General features: G+C 42.0%; 1 protein-coding gene across 6 annotated transcripts in view; it reads left to right on the forward strand.

The window, feature by feature from the left end:
- PRP4K (pre-mRNA processing factor kinase PRP4K) overlaps positions 1 to 16,697 on the forward strand; it is a 40,851-nt gene that overhangs the window by 21,303 nt on the left and 2,851 nt on the right. For 2 of the 6 annotated variants that reach the window (XR_013830321.1, XR_013830322.1), the window contains exons 6-15: positions 1,308 to 1,518; positions 4,547 to 4,620; positions 5,842 to 5,932; positions 6,652 to 6,799; positions 8,498 to 8,635; positions 9,256 to 9,409; positions 11,989 to 12,103; positions 12,659 to 12,810; positions 14,104 to 14,190; positions 14,889 to 16,186. Coding sequence is in view for 1 of the 6 variants with exons in the window: in XM_079935362.1 (XP_079791488.1) it covers positions 1,308 to 1,518; positions 4,547 to 4,620; positions 5,842 to 5,932; positions 6,652 to 6,799; positions 8,498 to 8,635; positions 9,256 to 9,409; positions 11,989 to 12,103; positions 12,659 to 12,810; positions 14,104 to 14,190; positions 14,889 to 15,092 (1,374 nt within the window). In the remaining 5 variants the exon portion in view is untranslated. Of the gene's footprint in view, positions 1 to 1,307; positions 1,519 to 4,546; positions 4,621 to 5,841; positions 5,933 to 6,651; positions 6,800 to 8,497; positions 8,636 to 9,255; positions 9,410 to 11,988; positions 12,104 to 12,658; positions 12,811 to 14,103; positions 14,191 to 14,888; positions 16,692 to 16,697 lie in introns of those variants that run through there. The other 4 variants (XR_013830323.1, XR_013830324.1, XR_013830325.1 and 1 more) reach the window with 4 other exon arrangements.

Here is a 16,697-nt window from a genome sequence, read left to right on the forward strand (position 1 = left end):
GGTTTCAGGAACATGTTGATCAACACTCCTTCACCACTATTGTAACAAAATTAAGGATTTTTACTTTGACAATGCAGTGACAATAGTAGCAATTGAATAGGTCTTGAAAGGAAGGTGGTTCCTTAATAAAATTGAAACAGTTAATCTTTTTTGTTATACATGGGATTCTGATATCAACCTCTTTTATAAGACAAAATTTGGAGTTTGCTTTCTTTTTTTTTTCTTTAAGTTGATGAACAAGAAAACCCTCATAAGTGAGTATAAATTGGAGGAATTTCCTTTAGCTCAAACTTATAAATAGCCTGTTAATATGTGGGAAAGGTTTTTTAATGCCTAATAAAATGGCACATTTTCTAATGCAGTTGTGAACGTTTAAATGGAACATCTCAATAATTGTAAGACTCCTTGAGAGCCGAGCGATGCAGGGATTGGGTGGGAAAGGGTGTCAAACTCAGGCCTAATGGTAAGGTGAGCTGCCTGGGAAGGCTGCCGGTTCTCCCTGCCATACTGAGATGAGGCCTGGCTACTCCAGCCTTGGAGGACGGTGGTCCCTGTAAAGCGCCTTCTCTCACCATCATGTGATGGGGGTGAGTGATGGAGCTGAGAGGAAGAATTCTGGAACATATGAAACATACTTGGGTGCTGTTAGGAGAACAGCAGACAAGGAAAGGACAGTCGTAGCAGCTTGTGTAAACAGAGAGAGCAACCACAGCATTTCAGAGTGAGGGGAAGAATTTGAATCACCTGAGTACATAGGGCATAACTAGAATTCCAGAGGAAACTTACCTTTGTGGGGCACTGATGAAACTGTTATTAAACTGATATCCCTAAAGACTTGGTTGAATCTTTTTTTGTTCTTACCCAGGTCCACAATCCCTTATCTCCAACCTTTGGGGCCAGATGTGCTTCAGAACTCAGAAATATGTGAATGTTAGAAAGGTAATATGGTGCATATATGTATATTCCTTTGCCCCATCAATGGGGTCTAGCACAGCACCCCATTATCAGCCACTAGGAGAGTTTTGCAGTGAGTGAGGCGTATCGTGTTCACACTGGGGAAGGTGAGCCTGTTCAGAGCATCACATCTCTGCAGCGCAGGTTTTGCCACCTAATGAATGTGCACCAGACATAGCAAAGCTTTCAGAGTTTTGTGGATTTGGAATTACATATAAGGGATTGTGGATCTAATTCAGTTAAGACTTCAATACCTTTAAAACTTTTTTAGCATTACTTGACACTTAACTTTTCAGTTCAGGCCCTCTTAGCACCAGATGTTGTGACAGTAACACTCTGTGTCGTTACCGCAGAAATACAAATACCTTGCTGAGGACAGCAACATGTCCGCGCCATCTGAGCCCAGCAGCCCCCAGAGCAGCACCCGTACCCGCTCTCCCTCCCCGGAGGACGTCCTGGAACGCGTCGCTGCCGACGTCAAGGAGTATGAACGGGAGAACGTTGATACGTTTGAGGCCTCAGTCAAGGCCAAGCATAATCTCATGACAGTCGAACAGAATAATGGTGAGTCAGTTACAGTTTTGTTTCAACCATGCTTTTCTCTGAATTTGCAGCCCTGTTACTTCCTAAGGAGGGAGGTTATTTGGGGATGGGGGTGGGATGGGGGACTAGGAATGCTGCTTCTGCAACAAACTGCAGAGGACGGCAGGGCCCTGGGCGCCTCAGTGACTGCTCCCCGTGAGCAGGCGTGACCTGAGTGTCGCCCTGAACCCCACACGCGTGCTCGCCGCCTTCGCTCTGGCTTGCTAGGCTATTTTCAGGCACATCCCAGCCATGATTTGATTTCATCTGGGAATACTTCAGTTTGTATCTGCTAGATAAGGACCTTTTAAAAAACATTACTTACACTTGATAAAGTTGATAATTTGTAAATATCTGATGTCTAAAGTTGGTTGGTTTGAGTCAAAATCCAAAGAAGATACACATTATGTTTGGGGTATACATCTCTGAAGTCTCTTTTTTAATAGTTTTCTCATTGTGGTGTGGTCTGTCCCCCGCCCCCCGACGCCCCCCTTTACTTGTGAAGGTGCTAGGGCCTGTGTCCTGTGAACTTTTCTACTCTGATTTTGTCTGGCCACGTTCTTGTGTCATTTATTTCCGCTCTCCGTATTTCTTGAAAACTAGTAGTTAGCGTTAGAGACTTGAATAGGTGTCGGCTTAATTTTTTGGGCAGGAATGCTTCATCACCTGGCGGTACGTACTTCCGTAGCACATCTGGTGGCCCGTAGGTGTGGTGTGGCTGCCCCTGTTTTTAGTGGCGCTGAGGTGGTGTGTTTGGCTAAGATATTCCACTGAAGTTTCTGTTCAGCTGTTTGCCTCACGCTTTTAGCAGCCATCGATGGTTCCTACTTAGATCCATTATTTCATCGGGGGCGGCAGGGTTTCCAAAGTGGTGATTTTCAAAATATCACTCCTTTTGAATTATTAGCTCTAATTCTGTAAAGAAGAGGTTTCCATTCTTTGGTTACCCCAAAATCTAGTTCGTACAGGAAAGGCAGGTTAAATGCTTGATTATTTTCGCTATTGACCAGTTTTTAGCATAGCGTAGAGCGGGTGCCCTGGCAGCCTCCAGAGGTGAGCAGTGAGGTTTTGGGTATTTTGTTGGGTTTTACTGTTTGGTGTCATTACGCTCTTGTTTTTGGATCCACTGCTGCCGTTTTCTTTTTGAAGCTTAGATTGCTCTCTCTTCACACGAGGAGGGAGCCCCTTGTAAATGGGTCTCTGGTGTCTTTTTGAGGCAAACCCTGCAGTATTTATTTAACATGGCTGCTTTACTTTCTAGGACAGGGGCTTTCTGTAAAATATCCAATATTTTAGGCTTTTGTAATTATTTTAGACTTTTTTCTCTGTTCCAGCTACTGAGCTCTGCTCTCGTGGTACAGAGCGGCTGGGCCAGCACAGATGGATGAGCATGGCCACGTTCCCAAAACACTTGATGGACTGAAGTTCACGAGGTGTTCACGTGTCAGGGCCATACAGGAACAAGCAAGGGGCCAAATTCGGCCCAGTCTGTAGTTTGCTGACTCCTGTTCCAAGGCAGTAAGACGTCATAGGCTCACCTTGTGTGTATCTTGCCCCAGAGCAGAATCCCTTATTCCAGGGATCCTTGGTTCCACTTGGTAGGAAATGCCACTTGGAGACTACAGGGCACTTAGGGATGCCCATTACTGGTGGGCCTTTTCAGTGGACCAAACTAGGAAATACATACGTTTTTGGAAAGGAGGAGTTCCTACTGATTTGCCAATTCAAATTCGAGATTACAGGGTTTTTATTAACTTTCTTGACTTTGTATTTCTCTTTTACAGTAGAAAAACTTGGTTCCTAATAAGCACAGGTACTTAGGTTATTTTGAAACTTTCATACGCAGAGTTATCACTGCGATTGTCAGTATTAAATGTACTGCATGCAGCTTGAAAATGTAATGGTTTTGTCCTTAGGATATATTTCAAGATGTATACAAACCTGTGTTGTTCTAAAGGTTTTTGAAATCGTTCTCCTCTGTGCGGTTATACCACCAGTTTGATTTGGTTTAGGCTTATTTTCATTTGCTTTTGATTTTTAGGAATATTTTTGAGTTTTTAAAAAATCACTAAAACATCTTTCATATATGCGTGTGTTCATATTCTGTCTACACATGCACACAAAATATTATACATACTCATCTGTATGAAATGACCTTCATTCCTTTTACAGCTGCGTGTTCCCACAGTGTGATGAATGTGCCGTAGTTTATTCAGTTAGTCTTCTAATGGTAGATGTTTGGCTGTTGATTGGAGCATCAATGATAATAGCGTTGTGCATTAAGTCGTTTTTTTCTGCTTGTTACTGTGTCTTTGGAATGGTTTCATAGAAGTGGGATTTCTGGGTCTGAATGAATATGTCATTTTGCTCTATACTTCCAGATTCCCCTCTGTAAAGGTTATACAGTTTTGCCATCCCACAAGCCATGTCTGAGGGCTTTTTATCCAGGGCCTTGTTAACAGAATGTTGTCATACTTTTAGATCTGTAGCCAGTCTCATAGGATGGTATTTCATTGTGATTTCAATTTGCGTTTGAGTTGGGCGTATGAGGTCGGGCATGTGTTCGTATGGTTAAGGCTGTTGCATTCTTTTTTCCTTACATTTATTTTTTTGCCCAGTGTTCTAATGGGGCCATTAGGCGTTTTAGGAGAGAAATACGCAGATCTGTATTCATAGTGCGGGGTGCTAACCTTCTGAGAGAAATTGCAGTTTAGAGAGGAGCGTCCCTCGTAATACCTAATCGTTGCTTAGTTATTAGCATATTAATTCAGCGTTAGTGGAAGCACCGCTCTTAGGCCTTCCAGCTTCCTGAAGTGCACGCTCAGTAAAAAGTGATAGCTGCGTATGTCTTAGTGTCACAGGGTGATTGTAAGCTGGATATTGGTGAGAAACGGATGTGCAAGAGGAAAAAGAAGTTAGAATTGCTGTTAGTGATTTTCCATTGATATATTATTTGTGTTTCCATTTGCATCTCTTCATTTTTCAAATATTAATGCTAATTTCCATTAAGGTTCATCTCAGAAGAAGCTGTTGGCGCCCGACATGTTCACAGAATCTGATGATATGTTTGCTGCGTATTTTGACGTGAGTAATTTTAAGTCATAAAAACACAACTGTTAATCAGAAAAGGGTATATAACAAATATGTATTTCAGTGGTATATACATAGAGAGAGAGAGAAGGATAAAGCAAACTAATGCTAACATTTGGACAGTCTGGGTGAAGTGTATCTAGAATCTCTTTGTACTAGTTTGGCAACTTTTCTCTGTCTGAAATTAAATCAAATTTTAAAACAAGTACAGCAGAGCAGTCTGAGGGCTTCATACAGTTAAACAGCAGATGACTTGAACGTGTAGGTATTTTCTTTCAACAGCTTGCTGCTTGGCTTTACAAGCCTCTGTGTGTGTGTGCTGCAGTCAGGGGAGACCAGGTGACGTCAGTAATTTTCAGGCCTAGGGTCCACTTTGGGCCCCTGCATTGCAGGCGATTGGGAACTTAAGGATTTGGAGCCTAATAGAAGTCATGGAAGAGTTGGAAATGTTACAAGGAGTGGGTTGAGAAATTTTGTACCGTTAGCCACTTTATCAGTGGTTTTTCTTGAAAAGATTTTCTTGAAAAATGGTCTCAAAAGTAGCAGACCATTTCCATCATAAATTTAAAAGAACGTGAGAAATACAGAGGCTTTGGTGAAGGGAGGTGGGAGAGATAAACATGTGACAGGGAGATTAAAAATGGACTAGGATAAAGCGGTGATGTCCAGGACCCTGAAGACACCGGTGATGGGCTTAAGCAACGTGTCCCGTGTGTGGCCTGCTGCCACAGGAGCACGCGAGAGAGAGAGACGGGTAAGAAAGCGGAGGTGGTTCTGAGCCAGTTAGAGTATCGGCGCCCGTCATCCACCTGGACGATGTGGAGGGCTTTCTGGGCGTCACGGAGAGTGCTGTGAGTGACGTGTAGTGAAGACACTTCAGAAGTACCAGATATTCTTAAACTCATCTTCTAACACAGCCAGTGACATTTCACCCATAGATGGGAGGAGACAGGGAGGGGGTGTTGCGTGACTCGGGCAGTAAAAGAAATGTGAAGATAACTTGTTACTTTTTTTCTTGAGCATTATTGTGATTCAAGAGACTTAATCATGTTTCTGCTGTGTTGCATTTGCACAAGTCATAGTAAGAGTTTATTTAAGTTGGCATAAAATGTTATCAAATTTTAGCTGGTTCTACCTGTCTTTCTTTTAAAGGAAGTGCTTTAAATGTCTGCCCGTTTGGTGGCTAAATAGCTCATGTTGCTGCCTTAATTTCAGAGTGCGCGTCTGCGGGCTGCGGGCATTGGAAAAGATTTCAAAGAGAATCCCAACCTCAGGGATAACTGGACTGATGCAGAAGGCTATTATCGTAAGATCACAGTTTTTTGTTTTTGTTTTTTTAACTTTTTATTTTCTATTGGAGCATGGTTGTTAACAATGTGATAGTTTCAGGTGTATGGCGGAGTGACTCAGTTATACATGTATCTATCCTTTTTCAATACAGTTCTTATTAATTTTAGAGTTCATTGTAACAGCTTGTAAAAGTACGTGGCCTAGTGCCTTCACACTTGGGAGGACTCTGAAAGTCACATCACAGTGCCGTCACTTCAAAAGTGTGGCACATCTAGCAGCTTCATGAACCCATGTTACAGCCCGGAAGCATCACAAATTGAAGTGAGGTGAAGACTTGATGTGCAGCTTAAATCTGTTCAGAGTTATTTTCAGCCATGAGATCATCCTCCAGAGGGAAGGGGTGCCAGCCACGCAGACTGCAGCTGGAGACCCTGCAGTGAGCACAGTTCTTCCTTCCTCGGTGTTAGGACCGTCAGCAGTTGCTAGGAGAGCAGAAAGTCTTCCTGCAGCGGTTGGCAGCCGGCAGCTTTAACCACATTACGCAAGAGGGTCACGACGGGGGCGAGGCCTTGAGTCTGCATGGTGTCCAGGAAGCCAAGCACGCAGCAGAGATTTGACAGTTTTTAAGTGACTGCACTGTGTATCCTACTTTTCGACTTTTCTGATGTGTATCTCACAGTTTTGTGCAGTAGTCTATTATGGTCAGAATTCTAATCTTTTAGCTTACCTTTTCAGGTGTGAACATAGGTGAAGTCCTGGATAAGCGTTATAACGTGTATGGCTACACGGGTCAAGGCGTGTTCAGTAACGTGGTCCGAGCCAGGGATAATGCGAGGGCCAACCAGGAGGTGGCCGTGAAGATCATTCGGAACAACGAGCTCATGTAAGTTCAGGACACAGAACAAAACCTTCACCGACACCTTTGCGGGTGTTCACAAATAAGCCTGTTTTTAAATAGTGACCACAGTCTGTGTAGGACAGGTATTGGGCTTATAAAGCGACAGAGCAGCTCTGGGTATTTGATTGATCGTCACGTGTTGTTCTGTGAGAAGCTCTCGAGCCGTAGGCTGATTGTATTTAATTCATTTCAGTGCATTTCAGCACTTGCTTTGTGCACTGATGTCAGCTCAGACTCCTTCCGCCTACCGCTTGTCTTACGACCATCCTTTGCTGTGAATAGCTTAAGCTCAAGCCGAAAGGTGAGAAATCAAAAGGTCAGATTGATCAGGTGTCACTGAGCATACGGCGGCCTGCAAAAGGCGTAAAATCAGGTAGTTCTGGGAATTATCTGTATCTTTGTCTGTTGCCTCCTCTCCTTATGAGCAGGGAGGTGATTGCATACCCATGTGCTTTAATGCATAATCTATGCCACACACTGAGCTGGCATTGAAGTCAACTTGGCACTGGTTTGGAAACGCAAGAAAGAAGTGTTTAGGTTTATACTGAAGTCTTAGGTTGCCTAGGCTTAGAAAGTTTGTTTGATGGAAGTCCCCAACTTCTGTATTATAGACACTAATTTTAAACTGTAGTCTATTGACAAATTATAACTAGAATTTCAGAGGATAATATTTACATCAAGACATCTTGAGATAAAATGTGCAAGATTGATTTCCGTTCAAGCAAGGTGGGTTTATTCCTCTATGTTTCTGTTTTGTTCATTGATTATTTTGGAAATTAACTCCATGAAAACAGTATTTGGCTAAGAGTAAAGTATTGTGTGAATGATATAGAGACTTGTGTTCCTCAACAGTTCTGTTATTAGTACTTAAAAAAAAAACAGACTAAACACATCACTAAATAAATACATATTATTTAGTTTTCCTAAATTCTTTTTTTTTTTAATTGGGGTATAGTTGTTTTACAATGCTGTGTTAGTTTCTCCTGTACAGCGAAGTGGAGTTCCCTGTGCTATACAGCAGGTTCTTATTAGTTATCTCTTTTATACATAGTAGGGCATATATGTCAATACCAATCGCCCAATTCATCCCACCCCACACACCCACCCTGGCTCTCCCCCCGGGTGTCCATACGTTTGTTCTCAGTATCTATTTCTGCCCTGCAGACCGGTTCATCTGTACCATTTTCTAGATTCCACGTATATGCGTTAACATGATACTTGTTTTTCTCTTTCTGACTTGCTTCACTCTGTATGACAGTCTCTGGGTTCATCCACGTCTCTACAAATAACTCCATTTTGTTTCTTTTTATGGCTGAGTAACGCTCTATTGTATTTATGTGCCACATCTTCTGTAGCCATTCATCTGTCACTGGACACTTAGGTTGCTTCCATGGCCTGGCTATTGTAAATAGAGCTGCAATGAACATTTTGATACATGACTCTTTTGAATTATGGTTTTCTCAGGGTATATGCCCAGTAGTGGGATTGCTGGGTCATATGGTAGGTTCTGCTTTTAAAGGAACCTCCATACTGCTCTCCGTAGTGGCTGTATCAATTTACATTCCCACCAACAGTGCAAGAGGGTTCCCTTTCCTCCACACCCTCTCCAGCATTTATTGTTTGCATCGTTTTCCTAAATTCTTGATGTATCCAATTTTGACCTAATTTTCTTTTTCATTTCAGGCAAAAAACTGGTTTAAAAGAACTAGAATTCTTGAAAAAATTGAACGATGCTGATCCTGATGACAAATTTCATTGTTTGCGACTCTTCAGACACTTTTATCACAAACAGCATCTCTGCCTCGTGTTTGAGCCTCTGAGGTACAGTGTCAAAACCTGTACATTACCCTGAAAACTCAGCCTCTTCACCGTTGCCAACCTCAGTTCAGATAGATGCCGTGATAAATGTTCTGGGTATTTGATGTGTTTTTAACTATTGGTGAAGACCTAGCTTCTTGACAGTTGTTAATGTGTAAACAGTGATTGGCTGTGTACTGTGTGTCACATGCTCACCTCGTGTGGCCTTCAGCTCAGCAGAGAGTTCTCTGAAAATTAAGTACTTCAAGAAAGGATTAAGCCACAGTGAAAAGAAATGGGAATAGTGGAGGAGGAATATGACATCCCCCTTCAGAATTGTGGCTTCATGTTTATGCTTTCCAGCGGAAGCCCATTCCACATCAGTAGGAATTTTAGCAGTGCATACCTTCCCTTCTCTTCATTTTGAAAATTGTGTTGTGTACACACAGTTTCATGTGCTCTCATTTCAATGTAGGATAATTTATCAAACGTTTGGGCCGTGGGAGGGGGTTCTTGAACAGTGTTTTCATTGTAATTCATGCTTTGAACTTGATTTTACTTTATGCTTGAAAATGGTTTTGCCTTCCTTAATTTCCACTTTGCATTTTAACCCTAATTTTATTTGTTTTTTTCTTTCCTAAAAGTATGAATTTACGAGAGGTGTTAAAAAAATATGGTAAGGATGTTGGCCTTCATATTAAGGCTGTACGATCCTATAGTCAGCAGTTGTTCTTGGCACTAAAACTCCTTAAAAGATGCAACATCCTCCATGCAGATATCAAGCCAGACAATATCTTGGTAAGTGAAACGGTCAGGCTGCCTTGTTAGATCCATGTAACTTCTACTATAATGTGATCGCCACTGTGTTCTAGAAATGACGCCTTTGAAGAATAATTCAGTGCGTTACCCGTTACCCGTTACAGATGACTTGGCCAGTGTTTACTCTTCTAGAAATTGGGCCATGAAATTTTATAGTAAAGTATGAAGAGAGAGGAAGTAGGCTGCTGATTGATGGGTTTGATGAGTGCACACAGACCCCCAGAATGCTTTGAGGTAGTAACGATGGGCTTCCTCGGGTACCTGGAGAAATGCTGCAGTGTTGCTGTTTTGAAATAAGGAGTGTTCACAGTCTTTTGTTCTCTAGTTTTATAGACTGACAGAGCGAGGGACGTTTAAGGGAGTTACCCTCTCTGAAGTAGATGCATGGGGTTGAGTTTAGGGTGTCCAGGAATAATTCTTTTTCATTTATTCTTCATGCTTTAGAAGCTGTGGCTTCTGGCGGCCACACCCAGGAAAGCTCGGTCGTTCTTGGGCCTTGTATGGAAGGGAGCCTTTCCCAGTCTTGACCTCTCCTAGCTCGTGCCTTCTGGTGTGGTAGATGCAGATTTCCCAGTGCTTATGTTTTTGGAACTTAGAAACACATCTCATTACAGTGGAGTGATGGGTGTGTATGCGCCCCTTCCCTCCCCAGCCCTTTCTCTGTCATGCTGTCAGAGTCGGGGCTGTTCACAGCTGGGGGATTCTAGCTCGTCTGCCCATAACATGTTCCACATGTTTTTAAGAAAGATACAATCCCATTAAAGTTTGTTTTGGACTCCTTGTCAGTAACTTAGCTGTTAGTTCAGATTTCGCTTTCTCTTCTTTTTTAAAATCTTAAAATATCTCCTTCCAGACCACCACGTTAATGAGGCGTTCCATTTTGTACGTTTGGTCTGAGTTTCAAAGGAAGGTACTGCATCTCTGATGTTACTTGAGGTTAGAGTGGCTGAGTAATTCCAGTGAACTGGCGGCCACAGTGTCAGCTGTAGGCTGCACAGTCCACTTCATAGTTGATCTTTACCTCAATTTTTCTCTCTCTTTTTTGAATTGTGAAGTACACCATCCATATCAAAGAATGTATAAACTGTGTATAAGGTAAAGGCAACTATGCCCTGAACATCTGTGTAACCACCATGGAGGTGAAGTAATAAGACATTTGTTAGCATCTTAGAAGCTCTTGTTTTTAAAACTTCATTTTTCTTTGAGTTAGTGCTAAACTAGTATAGGTTTTCACATGGGTTTCAGACAGTTTGGCCTTCTTCCTGAGAAAGGAACAGACAGACATCCTCAACCACGCGGCGCTGTTTGTTAAGGAAAATCCAAAGCTTTTAGCCCAGGATTTCAGCCGTCAGGCCGGCAGAAGTGCTGCGTGCCCCGCGGGCGCGTGAGGGAAGTGCCTGAGTGTGGGTCCCTGCTGCTGAGGGCATGTCACCCAGCCCGAGCACTCCCCTGGCAGACGCAGATGTCAAAGTGGCCCCGGGGTTTTCTCTGGTTACTGCAGCTGCACCCTTAAGCGGCTGAATGCAGTTTATATTTAAAAACTTTAAAAGTACTTTTCCTGTATTATCTTAATTCCGTGGATGTCGTCTGTAGTGGACCAGTCTGTAGCGCTGACCAGGCTTTATGGTATCCCAGGAGAGACTGCCCAGGGCTGCTTATTTAAAGTGTTACGTGTCTTTGGGGTGGGAACAGTAGGCCAAGTTCAAGTCCCAACTCAGAATTTGTGCGTGTCTCTTTTGAAGGGGGGCGGGGACTCTGGAATGTGGATTACCTTCACTTGTTAACCCTGAACATGCTCCGACTCATGAGTGTGGCAGTAGCCATGGGAGCATCTCCAGCCTCTCTCAGAAGGTGCCACTGTCGCTGTGAATGTGGAAGTGTTGACAAAGGAGAAAAGAGACAAATGACCAATACAGTGTTCCTGTTTATCCGTCTTGCCAAATATATTTAACATTTTCCTAATACTTTCTTTACATTTAAGGGATTTAATGTTTTTTAGACTCGAAGGGAGTGCTAAATTTGGGAAGGTCTAGCAGCTTCGGATGAAGAATTGTTTTTATTCTCTTTTTGTCCAAATTGAATCCGAATCATTCTTCTGCTTTCATTGCCATCGTAATTTTCTGGCAAACGAAAGTTAACTTAAGTCAGTTGTAAGTTAATCTAAGTCTGATTTCTTCCCAGTGACCGTCTTCGTGTTCCTTTAGGCAGTAACTTGATTGGTTCGGGTTTCCTGGGGGTTTTTAGAAGATGCTTTGCTTCAGTGCCTTCTGTTACTATTCCACCCTTTCCTAAATAGCTTTGGTTAAATTTACCTGGCATTATCTCTTATTTCCTCACTGAAGAAAGTTCTTTTACTAATTTATGATCAAATATTTGAGAGCTCTTAATTCTTCACAATTAGGAAGTTGAATTATAAAATAATTAGAAAAGGAATTTTCAAGTGAGTGACTTTGTTCTCAGTATTGGGAATAACTTCTCAGAGCCGTTTTTTTTAATCTGATCATGTGTCTTAATTTCTCCCGGCGTGAGTTAAACTTCAATTATAAAATGTTTTGCAGGTTAATGAATCAAAAACTATTCTAAAGCTCTGCGACTTCGGGTCGGCGTCACATGTGGCGGATAATGACATAACGCCTTACCTTGTCAGTAGATTTTATCGCGCCCCCGAAATCAGTAAGTTCCTTCCAGCGCTCCTCGACCTGGGCCGCCGTGCGCAGTGGGAGCGGCACGCTGACGGTCTAAGCAGTGTTTTCCGGCGCTGCGGCAGCTGCTTGAGTCATTCGTGAGGAAGGGAACCGTAGCCAGTTCATGCTCCTCAGGTGGGATGGCCGTGGTTGTGGCAGGTGTGGAAAGCCCTCGGCTTCGGGCGACTGCTCTCACTTCCTCAGGGCCTGTCACACTGTGGACCGTCTGGGTCCTGTGTTCTTCTCCTTCCTCGGCCTTGGCTGAGGCTGGCTAGCCCTCCACCAAAGGTGAAACGAAAGGATAGAAGAGATGCACCTTTCCTTCTGCCCCTTCACTGCTTCCCCACGCCCTCATTTTTTTAAGGTTTCTAAGTTGAAGAGTCCCTATTAAGAATTAGTGGGAAAGAATATGAAGCTAATGTGAAAGTGAGGTACTCAGACTGTGGTTACATAGTCCGAGCTAAGTTGATTCCCCTGTTAATGGAAGTAAACAGTAGTTGATTGTTTTTATCGTCATACGTTAAAATTTGTATTATGTTTTCAGTTATAGGTAAAAGCTATGACTATGGTATAGATATGTGGTCCGTAGGCTGCACCTTGTATGAACTCTACACTGGAAAGATTTTATTTCCTGGCAAAACCAATAACCATATGTTGAAGCTCGCCATGGATCTCAAAGGAAAGATGCCAAATAAGGTAGGAGTTAGTGGGAGCTTGCTTCCGAGGTCTTGTGGCGCCTCCGGCAGATTCGTGGTTGCTGACACTCATCTCTCGTGGCTATAAAACAGTTTCTGAGAGGTGGGCACGTGGCTACTCTGATTCCTTAGCTCTTCTCATTTCTGGTGTTTAAATTAGTGGTTCTAACCGGCCAAGAGCTGTCAAGAGAGAATAAGAGGATCCATTTTCCTTTTCTTGTCTAAAGTCTGTCTTTGTGCTTTTCTTTGCTCTCCTGAATTAAGCAGAAGCGTAGGGCCCATAGTTTAAGGTAGAATTGGAACTGAGGGAGAGAGGATACATGCGACTGTTTTCACATCTCTGTCCTTCCCTTGTTCCACTGGTTGTCATTCAGTGATGGGCAGAGCAGCAGGAGGGTTCCTGGGAGCACACCTGTATTGGTAACAGCTGCAGTGAGAAAAGATGCAGGTCCAGGTAGGCAGATGGTGGAGGGAAGGACTCAGTCATCAGAGAATGAGCGGGGGACTTGGCGGCAGTCCGTTTATAGAGGTTGGAAGCTGCTGGGAGAGGAAGAAGGTACCGAGAAAACTCACGGCAAATGACATCTTTTTAACGTGAAACTCACCCTTAATGCTTGAGCTGTAATATTAGTTTGTTTGATTAACACAAATCAAGAACTTTATAGGCAAATGTCTAAAGACCGTATCTTAGGCTTTTATGATTTCAGCTTATGTGCTGACTTTCTGAGAGATTTACAGATTTTTCTCCCTGTAGGCCAGAAGCCATTATGTTTTTTAAGTTCTGTCCAAATTCTGTTATGTTGGACTCGTTTAGACAGATACACAGAAATTAGCTACGTTGGTACTTGTTTTAACGAGGCCTGACCTGCTATCACTTTCGGGCTGTTAGAACATAATTTTTTAAACGTCCTTAGGTTTCTTAACTGCCAAGAGAGAAGGCCCCACTTGTGTAGTATTTTTCCTAAGAACCACTGATGTAAGTCTCTGCTCACTTAGTCTTCAGTGTTGAATAGTGAAAGCACAACATGATATTTATTGTAATTGGTTTAAGTCACTGCCCGGGAAAATATAACTTCATGTTGTTAAGTAGTCTTAGGTACAGCATTTGTCTGAGCTTTTCCAAAGGTGTTATTCTCTCGAGAACAAGGAATCGGAGATCATTCTCAAATAAGGAAGCAAACCCAGAGACACTAAACAGGAACACTTGTGTGACTTGTGTACTGGGGTCATCGGTAGACCAGACTACCAGTGTTGTCTAAGAGCTCAAAATCCAACTGTTCTGTTTTATTGCCAGATGATTCGGAAAGGCGTATTTAAAGACCAACATTTTGATCAAAACCTCAACTTCATGTACATAGAAGTTGATAAAGTAACAGAGAGGGTAAGTGTCCTTTAGGTGTGCTACATTAGATGATTATCTTACGTTAACGGATTGCGTGCCGGGTGGTTCTAGGAGATGCGAGTATTTTAAAACAATAAAAATAATTCCTGTTGCAGTTGGCCAATTCCTGAATAAGACACGTCAGGTTATGGAAAAGATTTTAAAATGTTTGCCTAGTACAATGAGTTTATTTTTATCGTATTCAGGCCCTTTTCTCTCTCCTTGGGTCCCTCTCTTGGTCTGGCTTCCCATCCAGCTTCCGTACTGCTGCCAGTGATCTTTTTGAAAACAAATCCGAGCGTGTTACTCTCCCTGCTTAAAGATTCTTCCTTGGCGCCCTCTTACCTATAAGATAATGTATTTAACTCCTCAGAAAGACTGCGGTCCTCAGCCGTTCCCCCTCCTCACGACTCCATGGACCCCACCATCCCACACCTGGCAGTAGGCCAGCGGGCACGCTGCTTGTTCCAGACCTCCATGCCTTTGTTCACACCCCATCCTGACCCTAATCACTTAACTATGTTTTTGAATTCTCAGAATTCCTTTCTGCTGTCATTCTGATCTGTTCATAAAGTTAAATTACAGAATGATGTTTAAACTGTCGTAGCTAACTTGGGGTTGACCTTTTCATTCAAGTGTTCAGGTTATGTATGTTTAGTAATTTATTTAGAGATACACATTTAAAACATTATTTGTAGGAGAAAGTTACTGTCATGAGCACCATTAATCCAACTAAGGACCTGTTGGCTGACTTGATTGGGTGCCAGCGACTTCCTGAAGACCAGCGTAAAAAAGTGCACCAGCTGAAGGACTTGTTGGACCAGATCCTAATGTTGGACCCAGCTAAACGGATTAGCATCAACCAGGCCCTACAGCATGCCTTCATCCAGGAGAAGATTTAAGCGAGATGAAGAAGCTCCAAGGGTTTGAGTAATTAAATACAAAGACTGAAGAAATTTCACAGCAGTTTATTAATGTATATAAACTTATAAATATTTCTCCTGCAAATTTGAGGAAGCATGATATATTTGAATTAACACCAAGGGTGATATTTCTTTTAGAAATGTTAGTTAATCTGTTTTGTGTCTTATGTGAAATTTCACTGTAGAAATGTTTTAATTGCCAAGACTGCACAGAATTACAGTGCTAATGTAAATGGTTGCAGTTCACATAAAAGACAGAAGCATCTGTTATAAAGCGAGCAGTAATACTGGGTGGTTGATTTATTTTTAGCAAACTTGGCTTCGTTTTGGTCTCCAGGTAAAAAGGCCAGCGTAAATGCTGTTTATATTCACGTTTTCCTAGGTGTGTGTGTGCAGGCCACAGCAGCATGCCCTGGGTAGTCAGTGCCGAAGGGGCCTGTTCCTTCTTGAGCCTGCCTGCAGGGATGGTCTCCTCTTTTAAAGCAGGTTGTGTACAACATTCAGTACACTGAAGGTAAGCTAAACCATCAACATCACTGGTGTTTTAAGATGTTATTTTATTGGAACAATTGACAAATGAGGGATATTAGCTTTGTGGCAGAATTCCCTGCATGTGTGATAACTGATCTTGTTTTATTTTTTGGCATTGCAACTGTGGCATAGTTACAATTTCTGTTCTGTTCATCACATTTAAAATTTGAAGAGTATGCGCTTGATGGATAGAGCGCCTTCAGTGTACTGTTTCTTATTAACTTTAATTTTTTTAAATCAACTTGCTATAGACTTTATATACATTTTGTTTAAATACAGTTCCTAGTGACATAGAAACAATGTGTAGCTTTCATTTCCTAGTAACAGACGTTGGGGCCTAATTCCGCAAGTCCTCACGTTTAAAAGTTAGACAGACAACATAGTGAAGTTTTTAACTATTTGTACGTCATTTTGAAAGTGTACTGCTTTATGGTAAAAGTGTTTTTCATTTGTTCATTGTTTTCATTATTTGTGATCATGTTGTCTTTCAATACAGGCATAAACCTTCCACTCTTGAACAAAGCAGCTGCTTTTTAAAAGCGGTAATTGCTTCTTTACCTTTTATTTCTTTTGTAAATGAAGCTTTTCTTTAAGGATGTGACTTTACAGTGTTGTCTATTGCATAAAACAGTTGACACTCACTTATTGTAAAGTGAAGATTGTTCTACTGCATGTGACGGTGGACCATGCAGATTTCTGTATGTTCTCAGTATGCATCACTAGGTAATAAAGTCTTTTGTGAACAAGGCATTTGTAGCCATTTTTAAAAGTTTTTGTCTTCAGTGCTGGTAAGTCAGGTAAACGATATAGAGTTAAAAGCAAGCTTGCGTTTCTTCCTTTAAGTCTTTAACTGAAAGAATTATTTGTTAAAGATGTAAACCTAGCCAGAAGTTTATCATTTTATTAATAATTAGGATCCTAATTATTTCATCAAAAAATTCTACCAGTATTGTCAGCTTTCAGTGTAGTGAGGTAATTCCTGTAGGTTATGGGGTATAATTCAGGATTTAACTAATGTTTCTGCTATTTTCTCACTTTTCCTTCTGATGGTGC

Source organism: Stenella coeruleoalba (assembly GCF_951394435.1).
Source record: "Stenella coeruleoalba genome assembly, chromosome: 10".
Lineage (NCBI taxonomy): Eukaryota > Metazoa > Chordata > Mammalia > Artiodactyla > Delphinidae > Stenella > Stenella coeruleoalba.